Below are 23028 nucleotides of genomic sequence, written 5' to 3'. Positions count from 1 at the left end.
ACACCATTCAGGCTGAGCTGAATGATGTGTTGCTTCTGGTATGACATCTTAGTTTTACGAGCATTTCTCACTAAATTATTCATTACAGCAGGCAGGAAACAAACTCATTAATAACTTAACTTAAAGCCCGTTAGAGGAGTGGATAGAAGAACAGCATTATCTACAAATAGCAATATTCTTAATTCCTCCATTCAATGTGGGGACCGCTCCTGTCGGGGCAAGGAGGTGAGTTGCAGTATAAATTTGTATAAACCAAGAGATCAGCGGCAAGGCATCCCTGGCACACCAACATTTCTCAGAGCGGGTGGATCTTTCACTGCCCTGGCCCCACCTAACGTTTGCTACTTTATCCATCTGGAGAGATGTAATAGCTGTCCATAACACTACATGGACCTGCTGTGATGTCCATGTTTCTCAGAGGAGATCTTAATTGACCTCATCAAAAGCTGCTATATGGTCAACAAATCTAGAAGCACACCACTCTGCCTCAAATACCTATGAACCATCCAGCGTAACCTTAGGGTGTGCTCAATGGCTCCTTTTCCTTTATTTTTGCCCATTAATTTAATCTTTGTTCCAATGTTTTTGCATACACTTTGCCCAGGGCAACAAGGAGCAAAATAGGGTGATAGTTTACTGGATCATGTAGTTCCCCCCCCCCCTTTTAAAACAGTCCGCATCATGCAGTTCCCCCTGCCCCCTTTTAAAAAAGTCAATTTCCACCAAACCGCATGAACGTCGGGTATTGTATTCACTATTCATTGAGTTAAACAAGTTTTCTAAAAACGGGACCTCACCGCGATTGATAGATCAGACTTAAACAAAACAATTGGTCGATGGTCTGGGCCCGGAACATCGCGATTTCTTTGGTGGCTCAATACGTCTTACAGCATTGTGCCTTTTGGTGGTATAATGGTTTCACTGTGTTAGCCCTCGTGCTTGAATGCATATTGTAAATGGAATTTAATACTCATTGGAAATGGAATCATTGTGTAATAAATATTTCAAAGGGGTCAAAAAGAGGGCCACTGGGACCCTATATACACCCCTGCGCAAGGATTCTCTCAAAAAGCACTTGTTGGATTTCTCTGTGCTAACAGGAACTCTTTCCATGACTGTCAGACCTTATCTTTTTTTATTTTTAATATGTCTGCACCCCCTAATCTGACTTAAGCTGCTTTACAGTTTTTCTATTGCATTTTACCTTGTCTTTCAATGCCTCGAGCAGATCCTTTTTAGCTCTTCTATATCCCCCATCATACCAAGAGTCTATGGGATTGGATTATTTGTTTTTAGTGGCGCAAGTTGTTGTGACAAATGGTTTAACTAGTTTCACCAGTTCTTCACAGAACACTAAGGGGGTCATTACAAGTTTGGTAGTATCCCGCTGGGTTTACCGGCGGGATACCAAGTTGTTGTGACAAATGGTTTAACTAGTTTCACCAGTTCTTCACAGAACACTAAGGGGGTCATTACAAGTATGGTGGTATCCCGCCGGTAAACCCGGCGGGATACTACCAAACTGACTTACCATTGCTGGCACTCGGTCTATTGGAATTTCCGGCAGAAGGTATGTCCCCATTCATACAGAGGATTCCCGTAATTACTGGCTCCAGAATTACCGGTGCTGGTAATTCTGGCATTTTTCTTCATGTGGGGCAAGATTTACCTCCAGCTCTTGGGTGGATGTAAATCGGTGACTCCATGGCAAACTGTATTGCTGCTGCACTAAAAGTGCTGTTGCTGGAATTACCAGCAGATTTACCAGAACATTTACTGCACCAGCAAAACTGTAATGAGGTCCTAAAACTCCTGCCCCAAATAGCCTTCCCTAATCCGGGACCCACATAACCGGGGATACATTACATTATACTTTTTCGGTAGAAGCACTGCTGTGCCAATCTGACTCCATTTGCGACCCCATAGGTTTAAACTAACACAAAATTCTGAGGAGTCTTTGATGTATATGCACTCTTCTTGGTTCAGATATATCTATATTCCATGTAAGCACCAACAGATTATGATCACTTTCTATGTGCTGTCACTATCCCCATTTCAAGATAACGTTATAATCGAATTAGCTAGGAGAGGAGGCTTCTTTATGTGTAGTGTAAGAGTAGCCTGAGTGTTTTACCACTGGTTCGTCCATTACAAGCTCACATGCCAAGTCCCTAAAGTTTTTGTATTCCCATGCATATGCCATATGGGCTGTGCATTAAGCTCTGTGATATCTTCTTCTTCTTCTTAATTACCGAATGTGTGGGCGGACCCACGCAGGCGCTTCCCCATCCAATAGGATGATGTGCACCAACCCACCAATCAACACATAGCCCACATAAACTCACAACTCCTCCCACCACCCCGAGTGAAATAATGGGGTCAAATTGGACATTAAAATCATCACTTTTCTAAGCACTGGATAGCAGTCCTAGGAGATGTGGATGAATATTGATGTTGAAGGGAGTCATAATAAAATCCTGTGGAAAGATTGTCTTAAGTTAATGACCAAGTTTCAATAAGATCTATTCTAGCATTTAGATCTGCCTTCATCCTTCTCAAAAGAGCACCCTTAAGCCATTCACTTTCCTTGTATGGAAGGGACTGCAAAGCTTGAGTAAACATGCTTATCAAATGGAGAGTTTGCAGAAGTCTCACTTTGCAGTGCATCTGAATTGCCAATCCACATCACTCAAGAGTAGATGTCAGCCACGTTCCAGGAAGCAAGGTTCAAATTAAATGAAAACGAATCTGTCTCAGCTGCAGATTTCCCTGTTGGAGTGGAGGAGAGGGGGAGAGGGGGATGTTGTCATTCTACATTTGTTATATTTTTCCAGAACCACATTCCCTGAGTAAATTGGAGTTCTAATATAAGTTACGTTTTCAAAAAGGTAGCATGCATCGCAGAACAGTATTCTTGTGTTACTTGTGGGTAATCTTTTCTAAAGGGTAAGGCAAGGAAATCCTGACACACACACACAATTCTGTCAGTTCAAGTTTGTGTCATTTTGTATTACAAATCTATTAGCATAAATAATGTCACTACGCATCTAATTTGATTTCTGCAATGAATGCAATTGATTCCAAGAGTCTTGCTTTCAAATGCACAGTTGAATGTGGTACACCCATCATCTTAAAATTTCCACTAAGGCAGGGAGTAACTGTTGTTTTAGGTTTCTTTGCGTTTAAGTCCCTGTTGTCCATCTTTTTATAAGGGGATTTCGGGCAACATTAAATACTACACTTTGATCCTGATTTGCTCTGCATCTTCTAGTGAGTACTGGGTTCACATGCACAGAATGCTTGTAGATCATGGCGAGTAAGGGAAATGAGGATGCATCTATTTTAGGTAAAGAATTTGATGTATTAGTAGCAATAGCTGTATTCGTGTCTTAATGAATACCCACAATTCTTTACTATCTGGCGGTTTTATCCCCCTGACCCTTTAGCAGGTCATGTTGGTAGATGGCGAACCAATAAGCTTGGAAAAGTAGGGTCTAACTAAATGCTTATATCATAAGGCCCCTATGCATTGTAACAAGCTCCCACACTTAACTCATTTCTAGCTTCAGAAGTGAAGTGCCAGATAGTAAAAATATTACATGATGGGCAGTACATGTGGAGTGAATGTCTCCGAAATAGCGTTCACATTGCCACCGCAAGTGTCATCATTGATGAGCGGTGGGGCTTCAGATCAATTTGTACAGGGGTAGTTGATGTAGTAGCATGCATTTTTGTAGTGTGCATGTAGTCCGTATTTTGCACTATTGGTTAGTGTTGTAGCTTCTGCTATTCGAAATTACCTACCTTCTGCCTGATCTACAGGCCATTGTACTTCACAAACTGTTGAAGGTTTGGCGATAGTACTTAAGATAGTACTTAAAAGGGTAATGTGGACTGTTCAACTCCAGGTTTAGTGTTCTTTAAATCCTTTTGAAGCAGGTAGCGAACTGTGGTAATATCCAGGTTTACCTTCCCCTTTTGTCAAAGCTCTTCTTGCTTTAGTGTAAACTGAATGCTTACCCCCTCTACCCCCACCCCAGATCAATGAATAATACCTCGGTCCCATTAAGGAGGAGGATAGCATTATTAATAGGAGCCATAAACTTCTTTGCTTTTCTGCCATTTTACTGCTGCATTTGAGGTTGCCTTCCGCTTAGTAATTTATGAAAACAAATCTTAAACATCAAAAAGATTAACTACTACAAGAGGATATCTGTTAAGTAATAGCTTCCACAAAGTCCAAAGTAATCCCCACAATGGCATAATACAAAGTACTGTTACAGGGACCACCCGATTGGAGACCAACGTCTGACACCTCACCCCAGCTACCAGTAATTCAGGCGATCCACAAAGACAATGTTCCGACATCTACACCTTGGTTCCTGATTGTGTATGCAGACATGTCATAAAGTGCTTAGTGCCAAAGTGAGACGTACTTGATTCTTGAGTGGTTCTCAATGGAATATTAGTAATGCCGCATCCTACACAAGCCAGTATCCAACTCTTATATCAAAAAATGCCCAGGTCCTGGAAACTTAAATCTAAAGTGGATTTTTCTTTAAGCTTGTCTTTTTCATGGTATTTCTTATATTTTCATGGACTAATTTACCACACTCATTAATTTTGTAAAGCACTTTGGCGTTAAAGCAGTGTGGAAGCACTTAAAACTTGGGTACATGTGTTGCTATAAATCCATTATGAAAATAACTAAATCAATTAATGTGATTCTCAAGAAATGGAATGGCACAGTGTTAATGTAATAAAGCCGGTGCCACAGCACACACAATTAGTGTCCCCTACGCCCATGTTCAATTTTCACAAAAGCTCCTGACCTGCTTCTACCCACATTTGTTGACTGTCCCGATTTTGGGTTGAACATGCTATAACGTTATCTATTCCTTTTCAGGTGCAGAAACGGATGACCTTGAGCTCTCTAGTGAAGGCCATCGTGAGCATGCCCCTTCATTATCGCTATCTGTGTGTGAGCCACTTGATTGGATGGACCGCTTTTCTTTCCAACATGCTTTTCTTCACAGATTTCATGGGTCAGGTACGTGGACGGTTATGCTTTCTGTAGGCTGTGTGTTGATGCCCAGTATCACATTCTAGGCTTTTTGAAAGTGACTTAGTGAACCTTTTGTCCCAGAGAAAACACAAATTGGACAGTCTATGGTCTATTGAATTCATGTAATGACATTGTGTTAGTAAATGTACATTTATTAACAAAGGGGCTAGCTTGGAGCTTTAAAATAGGAGCCAAAAGAAGCAAGCACCTGAGCAGAATGTAAAGGGAGAATGGCATTCCAGAGTGTAGTATTCAAAATGGAACATTAACACAATGTAACTGAGCACTAGGGGATTGGAAAGGGCCTTTAAGAAAAGATCAGAATGAAGTGGAGAATAAACAAACAGGAGTCAAGATGGTCCTGGTCCAGTGGTACATTTAAAAACAATGCATTAATAGCAACACTGAAACTAGCAAGAAAGATCCATCAACGAAGATTTTCAAAAGAGTACGAGATGTAAGAACAAGTAGGGGAGCTAGCATAGGCGATGACTAGGGGCGTTAAAAGTAAAATTATAGGGTCGGAGTGTATAGGCCGGGAGAAAAAAGGAAAACGTGAACAAGCAATCGAAGGGGGGAAAACCAGCATACGAACAAGAGTATTAGTTGAGAAATTAAGAAAAGGGCTGATATTTCTGGATGATTTGAAGTTGTGAATGGCAAGCACAGAACTGTGATTTAATAAAGGAATAAAAAATGATGCAGGGATTATGACTAGGGGAAGAAAGTCTAGAGGAAAAATGAGTAGAAGTAGGGGGTGGAGTGTCGTGAAGGGACTCGTCAGAAAATAATTTCAATCTTGGATGGGTTGAGGGGTGCTTGCAGAGAGATCGAAATGGTAAAGGTATAAACGAACACATTTGGGAATCTGTAGGGTAAAAGTGGTGGGTTTAAGCAGTAGAAAAGCATAATGGAAGAGATGAATGGTTTATAGGGAATAGTAAAGGAAAAGGAATGTCTTGAGGGACTTCGAGAGAATTGGTCACCAGCCGAGGAAACAAATCCGAATAGGAGTGGTAAGCGGAGGAGGGAGAAGAGCTGAATTCTTAGGTGTCCATTTCTCTCAAGGGTGACGGTGAAAGGAAAATGTTGGGGATAGCTCACCTTCAGACATATAACCCTTACCCACAGGGACTTTCCTGTTGCATGACAGAAAGCCTGAGTGCAGTAATTTCACAGTGAGAATGTGGCGTACTGCTTAGTCGTGTCCAGTGTAGACAAGTGACCATCACTATACAATGAATTTGCTAATCTGACGTGGTCTTCTTGGGTTCCAGGTCTATCCAATACTAGATAGGACAGGGGTGCTATGTTAGCCCACCAAGCATTAAATTGTAGCCCTGCAGTATGGGTTAGTGAATCTAAGTGTAACCATGTGTAGGACTTCCTACATCATTGCACCAGCCTTATTGAAAGCTTAATATCATTACAGTTAAGTACATCCTAATACAAATCCCTTTATAATGTTTTACTTATCATATAATATAAGACTTGGAATGTGAATGAATGTTGTGGATAAACCCTAACACAATAAAGTTAGTCTCCATGTTCTCGTTTTCTACATTCTAAACCATTCTAAACAGGAAAACTACACCTATTTCATGATCATGCACTCATGCTGCAGACTTTCAACTGAATATCATGGTGTAGGCAGAAACAGTAAGTATGTACATTCTAAATGATCTTCTAATTGCTTTAGCGCCCAGGAATTCATGTCTATAGGAAGTTGTGGCTCTTTCACTAACGCACCTTGGTGAGGTGATGAATCCTGCAGAGTCATCACTGATCCCACCCTAACGCCTTCTCCCATGTAGCCAGGGGAAGGCAACCGCTACCTGATCGTGATCCTCATCCCGGGGGTGGTATTTGGAGGGTGGATCACATGGGAGGTGATGGCTGTCAGGGGAGAGTGGTGACTTCAACAGGAGAGAGGTGGTCTACTGGTCTTTCTTGTGAGGAAGACCCCTTAATCCCAGAGTTTTTAATGGCCTGATGTCAATATTCAAAACAAAACCATATTCAGTCTTCATGTGTCCATGGTATACCTAGAACATATTAAATATCTGTTAATGGTGATTGTATTTTTGATGCAACTGTTGAACAGTGTGACACAAAATCAGTTGAAAGCTCCCGGGGCTCCAGTCAGAGAAAACCTTAGGTACTGTGATGAGGAAGAGGAGCAAGGAGTCCATGTGGAGGAAATGTGACTCTAAGAGTAACGTGCAGTCTAGTTGTCACAAACCTAGACAGCTGTGTGGGACCCTTAAATCACCAGATCACCTGCAGTAAGGGTAAGAAAGGAGAGAGAAGGAAGGCTGCCGACTGTGTGGAGTGGGAAGCAAGACCGGTGGCAGAGGAAATCCCACAGAGAAGAGCAGTGGGGAGAACAGGCGTAATCTGCCAGAAGCAGATATGTGGCTTTCGGGACCGGAGAAGAGGAACTCTGGGGAAGAGAAAACAAACGGTACGCAGCAGGGCCGCAAGAGGAGACGCAGTCCTGCAGAGCTGCACGGGTCCTGGCAGCGAAGGACACAAGCTGACACAGCGACCCACATCAGCCGCACAGTGAACCGGTTAGTCAGCCTAGAAGCGTAGGGGGCCCCGGGACCTGCGTTTGGAAAGCACTTTGAATACTGTTGTATTGTGCCTGTCTGAGGTGAGGTAGCTTGAGATGTCATGTGGAATGTTTGTGTGGATGATGGAATATTCTGAGTGGGTGTTCTGTTTAGAGGCGGTTACAGCTGGCTGGCCCTGGGTGATGGGAGCCGGTGTTGTCACAGCTTATGTCCTTTATGTCTTCATGTGGATATGTAACTAAGAACTTGGAAATAAACTTACCTGAAGAAATCTTAAATAGCCTGGAACCTGCTTTTTAACAATGGCGACGAGTCGGTCTTTGGTAACCTACGTGCCACAAGCTGATGGACTGAGGACCCTGCTGCGGGGGGTGCAGGAAGGACAACCTTCTGGAGAAGGACAACACCGCCCCCAAAAACTGTAAGTCCCATCACCCAGGGTGCAGGGGGAGCCGGAGGATTAAAGCCCCATCTTTGGTGGGACCGGCGCACATAAGTAGTGGGCAAGCTGGGCCCCAGGGAGTCTTCAATAAGAAGCCCTGACATGGCTCCCCAGAGCGCAGGGGCAGGAACAGGAATTGGGCCCCATTGCAGAGGGATCAGCTCCAGGAGCAGGAAGGAGGACTGCGTCCAAGGGTTCAGGGGAAGTTCAAGAAAAAGGCCCCTTTTTGGATGCGCAGCTCCTAAGTAGGAGGCAGAGCTCTTCCCTGGGGGCTGGAGATGGCGCTGGACCAGCAGGTGAAAGATAATACTGGCAATACTGGGAAATTTATGTTGAAAGCAAATGCTGTACCCTGGTCCTCCGTGAGATTTAATGAAGAGCTAGCCCACTGGGAGGAATGTGATGCTACTCTACGTTTTTTTTTTAAAGTTAGAATGGCAATAGAAAAAAGAGACACTGCTCTGTGTTTGGGAAATGGATGTGAATTTGACATGAACAAGGACTGTTTGCCTGACTACACGCCACTCCCATGTCTTGTGCACTCATAGCAATGGGGAGCTGCTGTTTTAAATGCTGTCCTTCTCACGAGATAATTGCAGGCTTTGAAGTTATGGGAGCCTGGCAGCACCGTACTGTGCTTATCGTGCACATCATATTTTTGGCTGTCTGAAACTCTGGTGATTTATGAGCCTTTCGTGGAGAGGTCTCCTGGGAAGTGAACGACTGTTGGCCTATGAAGCTCTGCATAGCCCTGCTGAGCAGTAGTGACTGATGATGTCACACATGCAGCAGGGGGAGATGGTGAAGCATAGAATGTTCTTTGGAATGTGCTATGGTTAGAGCTTCGTATTATAAGTGCTGTTTGCCCTGAGGATGTAAAAGGGAAAGTACTTTAAGGAATCTGACGTTTGGCAAGACATGTGTCTTAGAAGGAAGGAAGCAAAATATGTGTGCAGCTATATTAAGGCAGGAATGAACAATGCTTAGAACATGGGAACCCTATGATACGAATCGGATCCATGAGACATGGTTTGTTTAGGTGCCAAATGCTGTGGTCTCTGCTTGGCAAAAGAGACATTTACGGCGTATTGTGATGCTGGCATGCCGCTCCATCTCAGTTAGTGAGGCGACAGGTAGCAGCCAACAAATAAGGTGACATTTTTAGGTCACGACAGTATGGTGGGGTATAGGCTTGTGCAGAGAGTAACAGCCATAATGTTGGGTAGTTTGGAACTTTAATATACCTATTTAAAACTGACGGAGCATTTTTGCATGTACAGGATGGTGAGTGCCTTCGTGCGCTGTGAATCTGTAGAATGGGGGCACTGCGAGGATGCAAATGAGTTTGTATTTATAGAAGATATACATGCATCTTAAACGGCGCTGTTCTGTTATGTAAATGGGTACGTGAAACAGTGACAATATAGTGTGGTAATATTTTGTATTGAAGGGTATTTAGCATAATTCTTTTGAGGAATTGCAGGTTTCGAGTGCCAAGCACCATGGCACATGGACACTAATGTGCATAAATTGTTGCTGTTGGTGTAAGATGGGTGGTATGAGTGTGATAGCTTTTAATCATTTTGAGGATTTTGAGCTATATTGCACATGTCAGTAGAGCCTGTGTAAATGGCTATGGACTCATAGGTTCGCTTAAGAGCCTACAAATGGCTATGAACGTTTTAGTTCATAAAAGTGTTAGTTTTGGGGATTTTACTTACTATGAGCAACATGGTTTTGTATTCAACTGTGCACAACGCAAATGTTTTCAATGCGGTTTATATATTGTTTACAGCATATGGTTGCCGCATTCTATGATTTTGGAATGCATGTTATGATGAATCTGACTCAGATAGGTTGGAGAGAGTCAGTGAGTGTTGGGTATTGGGTGAACTCACATTCAGCATGGAAGTGTTGCAGTGTGAAATGCATGGTTTGAATTGTTTGGGTGTCGTCAGTGGGGTATATAGTTTTCCTTACACTGTTTTAGTTTGGTTTGGGTAGTTACCTGTCATGGTAAAAGTTGAACACCCATGCGATCGTTCTAGAGTGAGGTAGCACCTCGACTCTTTCAATTAAGGATGTTATGATTTTCTAATTTCATGTGAGGGGATTGGTCTGGTTATAGGGGTTACCTGATTCCGGTAAAGGTTGAACAGCGATGAGGTTGTTCTGTGAGGGAGGTAGCGTCTCCTCTAGGTTTTTTTTGTATCCTTCTCATCACATTGGACAGTAGGTAGCTGGTGGTAAAGGGGAAGCTGGGGACGCCTGGTAATGACCCGTCGGTATTGAGTGTGGTAAGTCCTCAGATGATGAGTAAATTGTTTTCTATGTTACTTGTAGTATTTATTGTGGATTTCGTTGTATCCATGGGTTCAACAGCTTGTTTTGGGTTAGGATGTTTTCCTTGCTATAAGACCGTTGAGTTTTTACCAGTCATTGATGTTGGCATTGGAAGTGCGTGGCCACTGCTCCCAATGGGTTTGGAAGGTTTGCACAATCTGGTCTGGTGTAATGCATGTGGCGTTGAGTCCATGGGTGTTTGTGGTCTCAGTTATGTTTTGTGTTTCCACTTTGTGAATCCCTATTGGAGTGAGGTTGTGGTTGTCGTTTTGGAGGCTTTGAGGTCTCAGCTCTCTAGAGTGGCAGTCTAGAGGCCTGCTGGAGTTCCAGGGTGGCAGCCTGGACACCCGCGTCGTTGTAGGCGGGGGCAGGTGGTAGGTGGTGTAGCAGTCTTGTGGTTGTTCAGGAATGTAGGTGAAGTAGCCCAGTTTCAGGGTTGGCCAGGACCTGGGGTGAGAGCCCAGCTGCTTGTTTGTGGCAGGAACAGGCAGATGGATGACAGTATTTTTGTTATTGGTACATGGAATGTAGTTTGTCAGGGTGTGAAGTTTTGATGGTTGGGTTTGGCCGTGGAAGTGTCTGTCTGCCATTTGAGTGTGATGTGTGCATATATCTTGGAAGGTGGTAGTTGTGGTGTTCTGGTATGTGACTTGTTCTGTGCATGTATGGTTTAGTAAAGGAGGGAGGTGTGTTGTATTGTGCCTGTCTGAGGTGAGGTAGCTTGAGATGTCATGTGGAATGTTTATGTGTGGATGATGGAATATTCTGAGTGGGTGTTCTGTGTAGAGGCGGTTACAGCTGGCTGGCCCTGGGTGATGGGAGCCGGTGTTGTCACAGCTTATGTCCTTTATGTCTTCATGTGGATATGTAACTAAGAACTTGGAAATAAACTTACCTGAAGAAATCTTAAAGAGCCTGGAACCTGCTTTTTAACAAATACCAACCATATAGAACTAAAAAGAGAAGTCAAACATGCTACAATTCTCTTGACATGAGATGTCAGTTGGGGGAAACCTGGATCAAGCATCGACAAGAGTCAAGAGAGATTGAAAGAAAGGTTGACGGGCAAGGCTTAAACAATCCCTCACACATGGGATGCCAGTATGGGAGGGGGGGCAATTAGCACAAATAACAGAAGTCAACCAAGTTGTACTATTGAAGAGGTTCAATTATGTGATTGATCTATAAGGAGGATGCAAATGTTGCAGATGGACCTGATGAGAGTATCAGGTGGTGAGCTATTTTGGAATGATATCTGGCAGGAGAGTACACCAGGGGATCTGTTTGAGCCAAAAGGGGAGATATTCGTGGCAGGAAAGTAAACCAGGATATCAAGTGTTTTCAGTTGAGATGTTTCCTGGAAGGAGAGTGTAACGGGAAACTCACTTTGAATTGCTGTATTGAAAATAAATTTGGTCATATTAAGTTGTTGTTTCAGTTGAACATTTTGTCAACCAGAAGCTTTGAAAAGATTTGCCTTTTTATATACTTTGATCACTATTGGAGATAAGACATTTGCTTAACCATCCCGAAAAGTAGGAAAGACTTTCCTTTGCCATATTACAACCAGTGTTGTGGAAGGAACATTTGTTTTGCCATCCTGAGGAGAGTGTTAGGCTAAAGAGACATTTGTATTGTCTTTAAAATACTGGTTGTGACACAGAACAGTGACTGTTTTCCTGAAACAATCCAGGTTAAGGCAACCAACTCCTGGACACCAGGATTGTTTTGGTTGATGTTTTATGAATGGGTTTTTGCACATTTCTGTTTTTGAAGCTTGAAACCTTTACCTTGCATCTTTTGCTTATGTACATTAGTGTGAGGGTCAGATTTAGTTTGGACACATGGTCAGCCTGCTTTGGTTTTACTTTCATAGGAAGGGACATTCACGTTAGGATAGGGAAGGGACATTCACGATAGGATAGGGAAAGTTAATCCTTTATCCAACAACCTTTCTGTTAATAAAATGGCTAAAGTTGAGAATATTACCACTTTTTGTCTGCCTCTCATTTCTGACCCCTCACAGTGATCTTTAAGTGGTCATCTTTGTCTGGTGTGCTTATGGCTGCTGATATGTTTGAGCTATGGAATCCTGTGTTGGTGATGAATGCGTATCTGGCTGAATGTTCCAGGAGTAGTATTTATAGATGGACAGTTAGAGGATGGATGTACTAGTAAGTCTCTCAATGATACTTACATGTTTGGATGACCACCTGCCTGTGACTGATATCTGGTGTATAAAGTCAGCATCCTTATAACACTGTGATTTGCATAATGTAACTGTGGCTTTGAGGAGGAACAGTGAAATGAGTTTTTTTTGTCCTGGAAATTTGTCAGAGCTGTATCCTCTGATCGCCAAGGAAGGTGAGGTGGCAAAGGTGCTGAGTGAGGCTCTGGTGACAATACTGATGAAGGAGAAACCTGGTCTGGTGCTCCTCGAGTAGGAGTATATGACCTATGCTATTGTCTGCCCCAGTGTGGCTGTCGGGAGTAGAGGGTACTGACCAAGGCTGTGTAGAGAGGTGCTGTTAAAGCTGTTATCCTCTGCATGTGTACTCATTTCGGTGCTCCTGTACTTTTTAGTTTCAATCCCAGAATGCTTATTGGTTTAGCCAAATGGGCAGACAGTGTACTGATTAATCTGGGCATTGTGAATTGTTTCTGTAGTATTTTATTTGGGATAAGTTATGATTAGTCATGTTTACAAATGCAAGCTCCATGTTAGTTTATCATTGTGTGGCATTGGGATGTTCTACATGTGGCCGAAGAGTACAAGGGTGTACTGTTATTCCCATGTTGCAGGCTATTAACCTAAAGGACTTTACCACAGTATTACATTTGGTTTACTACGTGTAATTTACTGTTCAAGCGTTACGTTTAAGTACGTTTTAACATGCTGGGCATGTGGTTCTGCTATTGGACAGTTGGTTGGAATGGTTATTCAATAAGGATTGTAGTGTCTGAAGCTTTCGGGTTCCCCCAGAAGTCGAAGCGTGGTGTTCCAGTATTCTTAGAATGGCATTTTTCCTTTGCATTTTAGGATGCTAGGTGGCTCCACTTGAGGGTGGTGGTCCTGTGATCAAAGGAAATTTAACTCTATGTATTACAATGTTGATTACTTTTCGCTTTGTTGATCTTTAGGAAAAATAGGAGCAGTTCAGGCTCATGTACACAGCTGAGTTTGGAGAGCATGTTGTGAGGTGCATGGTTGTGGGTGCTAGCGAGACTCCTGGTATTTGCATGCTGGTGAGCCATATGAGAACATTGCATATGCTGGTATGGCGGCTAGGTGCATGGAAAGGGTTCACACTTGCCAGTGAGGCCTGAGCCTTTCATGCTAGTGTGTCTGCGTTTGGTAGGAAACCTTTTTTTGTGTGGTTGGAGATTTGTAATTGTGCCCTTGTTGTCTTTTGACGTTGCTAAGTGCAATGCTGCTGAGAGATCCTGAGATTTGGGCTTCTATATTAGTGGTTACCATCAACCGGTTTTTTGAAGAAGCGATAATACCACAGTCGTGGAGATGAGCAGTGCTTATTCAAGTATATATTTTTTTTTAAAACTCCTCCCGAATGGATCTCTCAAACTATAGGCCCTGCTTGTGGTTTCCAGTAAGGTGTTTGCAACCTTTATGCTGAAGGAACTACAGAGTTGGGCAGAGTCTGACAAGTTGTTAGACATTTCAGGCAGGCTTTCGTGCTGGCTCTGCCATGTCAGATATCATACTGACCTAAATAACATTGATGCATGCGGCCCAAAAACACATTAATCCTCTGCTGTGCCTTATATGTGGATTTGAAGGCAGCTTTCAACTCAGTGGCAAGGCACCTTGTGATTAAAGTTAGCGAAATGGAATATACCAAGAAACCTGCTCAGTATACCGGTGCAATTGCACGAGGGTACATGCATTCAGGTGAGGTTGAGCAGTATGGGGGCTTGTACTCTGAATATCCCCACGGATAAAGGACTTAAACAGGGGTGTGTGCTGGCACCAATGCTGTTCAACCTATGCATGGCAGACTTCCAGGATCACACCGCGTAATCTGAAAGATCACCCTGACATTGATTTATTAATGGAAGTCTGGTCCACAACTATGATGAGACCTGCAGATGGAAGTCCGCCAAGTGTAGTCAAAAGCTAACTTCAAATGGTGCACAGAATTCATAACCAATTCAAAATAGATGATTTATTACTGATCCTCCACTCTTTTCACTGTTCCTCCTCAATGAAACTATATACTTACCTGGATTCATCAGAGGAACACAAATTCTGTGGTTTATTTTTGAAATGTATGTTTTTTTTATTTTTAATAACTCGTTCATCTTGTGCGAGAAACCTACATTTTATATCTTCAGATTCAGAATATCCTTGTGAATGTTATCACCAACATAATATTTTCATGCAAACAATTGTAATATTTAAAAGGAATATATCAGTTAATTCAGCTTTCACTCATAACACATCAAATTCAATGTGCAAATAGGAGCAAGAAGGGAAGTGCTCTGGTGGGAGGGTCTTTTTATTCCAGAATTTGGACTCCAATGATGCGGCATGCGTTGGGGTTACTGGAGTACAACACCTGATGTTTCCATAGAGGGGAATAAAGGAACCTGGGTCGTTATCTCACTGCCTGCTGACACACATCCAATTTGGCTGAAGGGACTTGCACCAAAATCTGAAGAAGGCAAAAGAAGTTGGCCCATTGTGAATTTTCTAAGTGCTGAAGTGGGCCACGGTGGGGTGGGGAGAGAGTACCGTCTTTCTGGATCTCAGGAAGTTGAGGAGACCACCTGATTGCCTAGATTTCAATCAGTGGACAGCACCAAACAGACATGTCATTCCTGTCTATGGTATAAAATAGTACAGCCAAAAATACCCACTAGATTCAAACCTAATTCCTTTAGACGTGTCTGAAAAGGGGATGGCATTGCTCTCTTAATTTCTTGGGTTGTTTCACAAGACTTCCGACTTTCTGATTTGACATGGGATTGAAACACACCTGCATGAAGTCTCCAGTTTGTCATCAAAGTAGAATAATCCCCAAACCATAAAAAATAGAAATTGGGAGGTGGATTGATAGGAAATTCAGTTTTTAGAAACCTGGTGTTACGCGTTTCATTTCTTGTCGACTACCTTTTCTTCTTTTAAACCATTTTGAAATGTGTCATGTTCTTTTAAAAATCCCAACCTAGTGAAATGTATTTGTCCGTGTATTCTGAATAGGTATGACTTCCATTCTCCACGATGAAGATTTCTTTTTCACAGCCCGAAGGAATATATTGTAGGTTTGTGTGAATCTAAATAAAATGTTAATTAGTAAAGATTGGCAGCTGTCACGAGTGAGTGCCCTTTAAGACACCTCACTCGTGAGGTGGACGTCACAGGCGGATGTGATGTGGTGAGGGGCGGGGGTGTGCGGGGAAGGCTTGGCCTGTTAGGAGAAGAATAAAGAAGTCATACTCCACTCTGCTGGCTCTTGTCCGTTATTTGGGGCCCTCCGCCCCTAACATTTGGCGACGAGGATTCTCCCTGGTGCCAGCGGTCCTCCTTCCCGCCACGTTGGGGATCATCCCCCCCCGTGTGCGTCCTTTACATTGGTGATCCCACCGACGAGCGGATCCCCGCTGAAACGGAGGGGGCGCGACCGTGGATGCGCCTCCCTTTCCCACCTCCTCCTCCTTCACACGCGATCCGAATCCCTGGAAGCCACGCACGCAGCTGCCGTGCAGTAGAAGACTTCTCTGCACACGGCGCCTGGTGCTTTCCGCCAGCCTGAGCACCACCACAAAGCAACCACAGACTACCAGGGGCCCACAGAGCTTAAAAAGAAAAAACAAAAAAAAATATATATTTTCTACATCACCACTCCTCATTTGCTGGGGCCTTCTTCCTCGTCCCAGTACCTCTGTGACTTTGTGCCGACCTGCCTGCAGAACGACTCAGCTCCAACCCACCGCTGAGGCCACATCCTACACGCCACCATGAGCACCACTGCTGCCCAGGCATCTTCCAGCTCTCAACCCCCACCTGCGCCAGCTGTCACCAGATCCACCGCCACAGCATGGCGCATGCCGCCCCCGTTTTCCATGACACCTCAGGCAGATAAAGGACCTCGATGGGTGGAATGGTTGGAGGACTTCAATAATTTCATTGAGGCCGCTGGAGAAGAAAACTCCCCTCGACTGCGCAGCATGTTCATAAACACGGCAGGGGGAGAGATAAAATCACTTATCAAAACCATTCCGCCAGGGGAAATGGCTGATTTTGATGCCCTCATCGCAGCCCTGAACAAACGTCTTGTCATTGCTCCCAACAGAGACTATGAACGATATGTCTTTAACCAATGCCGTCAGCGCACTGACGAGACTGTGGATGAATTTCTCACGAGGCTCCGCGTCAAAGGTGCGCATTGTCAATTTGACGCGTTTTCACTTGATGAAGCGCTTCGACTCAGAGTGATTGAAGGGTGTGTATCGGCGACGCTACAGAAGCAACTCCTGAAAAAAACTGTCACCATCGAAGAAGTAAGTGCAATGGCACGTATACTCGAAAGAGTTGAAAAACAAGCCACTCACATAGCCAGCAATGCCGCTGGACAACTTGACAAAAGTGACGTGATAGCTGCGATCCACGCTGGGAACAAGAGCGTTTCTCCAAGCAACATGTCGACCCCGCGTTTGCAGAGACAATGCTATAGGTGTGGGATGGCGTTTCTGCATGCAGGTTCCTGCCCAGCGCTCTCTCAAAAGTGCGGCAACTGCGGTAGGGAGGGCCACTTCCAATCTGTATGCAGGGAAGGTAAGCCGTTTCCCACCGCACGTGACACGACGAGAGCGCAAGTCAGACCCATTGAAAGATTCTACACTAGCCCGGCTCAACAGCCCCGGTTCTACCAACAGAGCCCGAGGAGATATGTGCGGGTGGTTGAAGAAGTGTACCCGGAAGATGACGGCCAAGGCTATGGGTCACAAGGACAAATTGCGCGTATTACTGATGAATATGATGGACCGCCAGCAACGCGCCGCGAGTTCATAGCTGAAGTGCAAAGTGAACATGATTATGACGCTACGTATGACCCGCATACAAGCGACGAATTTGTCAATCTCATAATGGACGAACAGGAAGCCCGAGAAGCACCCAGGATAGCCATTGACATCTGCGACAAACAATTCTGCTTTCTGATTGACTCTGGAGCTACGGTGAATGTCATGGGTGAAAAAGAATTCCTAACGCTCTGCCAGAAACCGACGCTAAACCTGTCCATGTCCAAAATCTACCAATGGGGGGCAGACACCCCGCTGCAAAGCGTCGGGTCCTTCAAACGAAGATTGATGTTCGCTGACAAATCCACCGATACTGTGATCCACGTCACCAGGAGCCCCAACAAAGGTCGCTGCCTGCTAAGTTACAAGATAGCGTCCTGTCTCGGACTAATCAACATTCTAGTGCGAGAGGGGGACGTAGTCAAGTCGTCGGAGGGTCCAGCTATACAGCAAGGGCAGATCTGCGCTCTGATATCCCGCGACAACACTGCCATAACCAAGGATGACATTGTCCGGGAATTTCCGCAACTGTGTCAAGGCCTAGGTAAATTGAAGGGCCCACCTATAAAGTTACACATAGACGCGGCAGTTAAACCAGTCCCACAACACCCACAAAGGGTAGGATTCCACCTGCAGGAGGCGGTGTCCAAAGAACTGAACCAACTACTTAGAGATGATATCATTGAGCCTGCCACGGGGCCGACTCCGTGGGTGTCCCCCCTTGTGATTGTCACAAAGGAAGGCGGTCGTCTGAGAATATGTGTAGACATGCGTGTAGCCAACACCGCCATACAGCGGGAGAGACACCCTGGACCCAAGATTGAGGACATGATAGTCCAACTGAACAAATCTGTCCTTTTCTCCAAACTAGACTTAAATCAGGGGTACCATCAGCTAGTACTTCACCCCGAGTCACGGCCAATCACCACGTTCGCATCGCATGACGGACTATTCTGCTACAAGAGACTAAATTTCGGCATCTCCTCGGCGGCTGAAATTTTTCATGAAACCATTCGGCAAGTCATACGTCCCATTAAAGGAGCTCTCAACTATAGCGATGACATTTTGGTCTTTGGCAAGTCTCGCAGTGAACACGATGAAGCACTCCGTGCAGCATGCCAGGCAGTACAGGATGCGGGTTTGAACCTCAATATAGAAAAGTGTCGGTTCAGCAAGGCGAAGCTGAAGTTTTTTGGCCACATCTTCTCAGCAGATGGCATGACTCCGGACCCAGACAAAGTGGCGACCATCTTCCACCTCGATAAGCCTTCCCAGATTGCCGACGTCAGGTCCTTTCTGGGGATGGCGGGATATTGTGCCCGGTATATACAACATTTTGCTTCCATCACTGAACCCCTCAGGCGTCTGCTCCAAAAAGACACTCCCTTTGTATGGTCTGAGGAATGTCAGGTAGCATTTGATACCATCAAACACTCTCTGACAGAGGCAAGGAGGCTAGCATATTTTGATCCCGAATGGCATACTGAGATAGTGGTGGACGCGAGTCCGGTGGGGCTAGGTGCAATCTTAGCACAAACCAGTGGACAAGACACTCACCCGAGACACATTGTGGCATACGCCAGCAGAGCTCTAGCTCCGCCTGAATCTGCGTATTCCCAGGCAGAAAAGGAAAGCCTGGCAGCCGTCTGGGCGTGCGAACATTTCCATAATTTCATCATCGGAAAAAAATTCACACGAATTACTGACCATCAGGCCTTGTTATCGCTGTTTGGCAATCCTCGCACGAAAATGCCCCCCAGGATTGAAAGATGGGGCATCCGCCTACAAGAATATGATTTTGACATCGTTCATCGGCCTTGGGGCGAGCACAACCCTGCTGATTACCTCTCCAGACACCCAGCGGGCAACCACACTCCAAGACAGGGCGATGCGGAATACATAAGCTATGTCACTGCCAATGCACTACCGCCCGCCGTATCCATTGACACCATTGCGACCGCGTCTGCTGCTGACCCGACGATGGCACTAGCGATCAGCTTGACGGAGAACAACAAATGGAAGGACTTTCGCAGGGCAGTCCAGAGCCACCCAGGAGCATCTCGAGATGAGATGGAGCGTCTGGCGAGAATACACGTAGAACTGGCAGTCCAAGACAACTCCATTTTGCTGCGAGGATGTAAGATAGTCGTTCCTACCTCACTGCGAGCAGCAGTCATCAAAACGGCGCATGAGGGACATCGAGGTGCGGAGAACACCAAACGCCAGCTGAGGTGCAGCGTGTGGTTCCCCTTCATGGACGATATGGTTGACCGGTGGGTAAAGAACTGCACAGCATGCAGATGCACAGCAAAACCTGAACCGCCAGTCCCACTCAAAGTCATGCCAATCCCTGAACATCCCTGGGAGAGAGTGGCGGTCGACTTCTATGGGCCACGGGAGGGCCATTCATCGATGAACATTCAAGATTCCCTATAGTAAAACGTGTCAAGTCGACAGCATTTGCTCATGTTGCAGCAACATTTGATGAAGTCTTCAGTGAGTGGGGAATACCAGAGACTCTCAAGTCAGACAATGGGGCCCCGTTCAGTGGTCATGAATTTGGGGTGTTCGCAAAGCACATGGGATTCCGTCACCAAAGAGTAACCCCGAGATGGCCGCAAGCCAATGGAATGGCGGAAAGGTTCATGGCGTCCATTAAGAAGACCATGCAAAGAGCACGCCTGGAAGGAACTGACCCTCATCAAGCGCTGTGCAGAATGTTGCGTGATTACCGCAACACGCCTCAGGAAGCCACTAATAGGACTCCAGCAGAGCTCATGATGAAATATCAAGTGAGAACTAGGGTCGTCACCAACCCAGCGAGGAAGCCCAGAGTAGATCAGGAAATCATCAGAAGGGATGAAGCCGTGAAGGAGAAAGCTCGCGAACAGACTGATAGAAGGAGAGCACGTCCCAAGGAATTCCAAATTGGTGATGAAGTGTGGGTTCAAAGGGCCACGATGAAAAAAACTGACTCGCAGTTTGCACCAGAACCGCTCCAAGTAGTGGCTGTCAAAGGAACAATGATCACTGCCACTAATGGAGAGCAGGAAGTGACCCGCAACAGCTCAAGGTTTAAGCATGTTATGCAAGAGACAGAAGAAAGATCACCACAAGAAGAAGACGACCCAGCTGAAAGAGACAGTCAAGATGAAACTTGGGTCCCCCTCGGACCACAGGTCCAGCGCCAGGTGTACCCTGATGAAGACACTGGCGGCGGCTCTGACCCTGAGCCGCGAGGCAGACCCCAGAGAAATGTGAGGAGGCCTCCCAGGTTAGTGGAGGAGTGTTGATAGCGTTGCCACTTGGCCAAGTTATGTTATGTGAAGCGAGTTTTGCAAAGGTGACTTGAAAGGACATTTTGTCCGGGGGTGTTGTCACGAGTGAGTGCCCTTTAAGACACCTCACAGGCGGATGTGACGTGGTGAGGGGCGGGGGTGTGCGGGGAAGGCTTGGCCGGCTAGGAGAAGAATAAAGAAGTCATACTCCACTCTGCTGGCTCCTGTCCGTTATTTAGGGCCCTCCGCCCCTAACAGCAGCACGCAGTGTGTTCATTTTCATTGTAGTCCGCAGTTACTTGTATTGTTTAAGGTATTGTGAGCTTAGGACAGCCACCTGCATTGGCTTCATGTAATTATAATAAATGACACAAAATGTTCTGATTAAAAGAGCCTGTTTCTATAGAAGAGGGGGGGGGGGTCCTATACAACGTATCCATTCCCACCCCATTTTGTTTGTCATTTTATTAAATTAATAGACAAAATCGAGGTATTTTAAGAGGCAATAAAAAATGGATGTGCCTGGACCAAATGTATCCGCTTCTCTTGCTGTCACTTTTCCACTTTTCTTTTAAAGATAGTTTTATTCTATGCTATATTCTGTATATATAATTCTCTCAGGATGTTTGCATTGGTAACTGAGCCATGCCATCCTAGCCTTAGGACCCCAGTAAATTAGCATTGTAAAATGTTATGAGCCAGTTCGCGATGTTTGTGACACTTTTAAATAATGAACATGTTTTTAATCGTTTTTGTGATATTTCTACCACCAACACCTCTGGTCAAACAGCTGTCAACAGTGGTTTGGTTGGCTCTGGTAAATGCACCCCTGACAATATGATGCTCACCCACATAGAAAGTGACAGACATAGGGAGTCCTTTTATTTAAGATTTATAGACCTAGCCCAATGGCAGTGCAAGGAGTTATAGACCATGAAGACAGAGTTCAAGCCTGGAAAGGGATAATTCCCAGCAAACCTGTGCAAACGTGATGGGGAAGGACGGGCAGGGTGTTAGGCAAGATTGTATGCATTACCCTGTTGGAGACTGCACCAGCCTTGTCCTCTTGGCAATAGTTAACCCAACCCTTGGTATAAGCATGTACTACACAGGTTGGTACAGTGACTGAGCAGCTAGGCTTATCTCGAGAGGGGTCAATGTGAGCTGTAGGGATATTACACAGAAATTCACAGTGCCAAGTATCCAAATAAGCACTTAATCTCAAGGTTTCTTGATTAAACGATTATTTATTAAACAGTCAGTTGAATAAGCCTTCTTTGGAAGGGAGCAAAATATATAACACAATAATATACTTCAAAACTACAGTTTCAATAAATCAGTAGATACCTTTTTGGGTTGGCACACAGACACCTCCTACACCCTGAGGTGACTTAAATAACGAGGACACTGTGGACATTGATATATCACTGGCACATTTAGTGCAATAATGAGATTAGTGTCAAAGGGAAAAGATGAGGGAACAAAACAATGGTTAACAAATATTCTTCAGCAGCCAAGTACTTTTTGAACCCTCAAATGCAAAGTAAATGAACCCTTTCCCATCTACACAAGTTACCTAATATGTGAATTTTGTTGAGGAATAATTAAAACATATAGTCAGAGATGAGAAGAGTCTTTCAAGGAGCCTGGAAAGCCAATTTTAGTTGAGCAAAAGTCTAGGTGAGCTGAAACACTTCTTGCAGGTAGGTAAAAAAGTATTTCACAATGTTGTAGAAATCTTTGTAGAAAATGAAATCACTGTAGTGCCAGAAGCTGGGAGATTTGTGAGGGGCAAAGCTGCAAGCAAATTTGCAAAAGTAACCAAGACAAGTCTCAACTGAGAGCTAGCAAGGCTACACAAGGTAAGCAACACCTTAGTTTGACAGTACCTTTGGTTTGAAGAAATTGGTTCTGGCTGGCTTCTGTTCTAGTTTTAGGTCTGCAGATCCTGTGTTCCTGAGCCTCCGTCATGGGGACAAGAGGGAGGACGTCTGGGGACTCCTGCACTATGAATTGATGGTCAGCTGCACCAATGGGAAAACTTCAGATAAGCAGCACTTTGCGGTTTCAGCTTCTCATGGCTCTCGCAAACAGCACCACCGTGGTTCTCTGATACCTTTATGGACTTTCCTTGCATGTGGGGTCCAGCACTCTGTTGAGGTGGCTCAGGCTTGGTCAGTCCTGTTTCATGGTAGTCCGGAGGATCTTCCTGGAATTCAGGTCCGACTTAAAAATGATGCACTCGATCTGGTGTTCCTCTCCCTGGCAATCAGTTCCTGCAGC

The 23028-nt window shown here is 44.8% G+C and overlaps 1 protein-coding gene across 1 annotated transcript in view; it reads left to right on the top strand.

The window, feature by feature from the left end:
- The window catches only part of SLC45A2 (solute carrier family 45 member 2), a 434015-nt gene that overhangs the window by 189924 nt on the left and 221063 nt on the right, over window positions 1–23028 (top strand). Inside the window, exon 4 of the mRNA XM_069627092.1 lies at window positions 4907–5050. Within this exon, the coding sequence (XP_069483193.1) occupies window positions 4907–5050 (144 nt within the window). The remainder of the gene's footprint in view (window positions 1–4906; window positions 5051–23028) is intronic.

This window comes from Ambystoma mexicanum, chromosome 6p (genome assembly GCF_040938575.1).
Source record: "Ambystoma mexicanum isolate Mex_15411 chromosome 6p, UKY_AmexF1_1, whole genome shotgun sequence".
Lineage (NCBI taxonomy): Eukaryota > Metazoa > Chordata > Amphibia > Caudata > Ambystomatidae > Ambystoma > Ambystoma mexicanum.
Note: the sequence above shows the minus strand (reverse complement) of the source record. Positions and strands in the feature narration are given on the sequence as shown.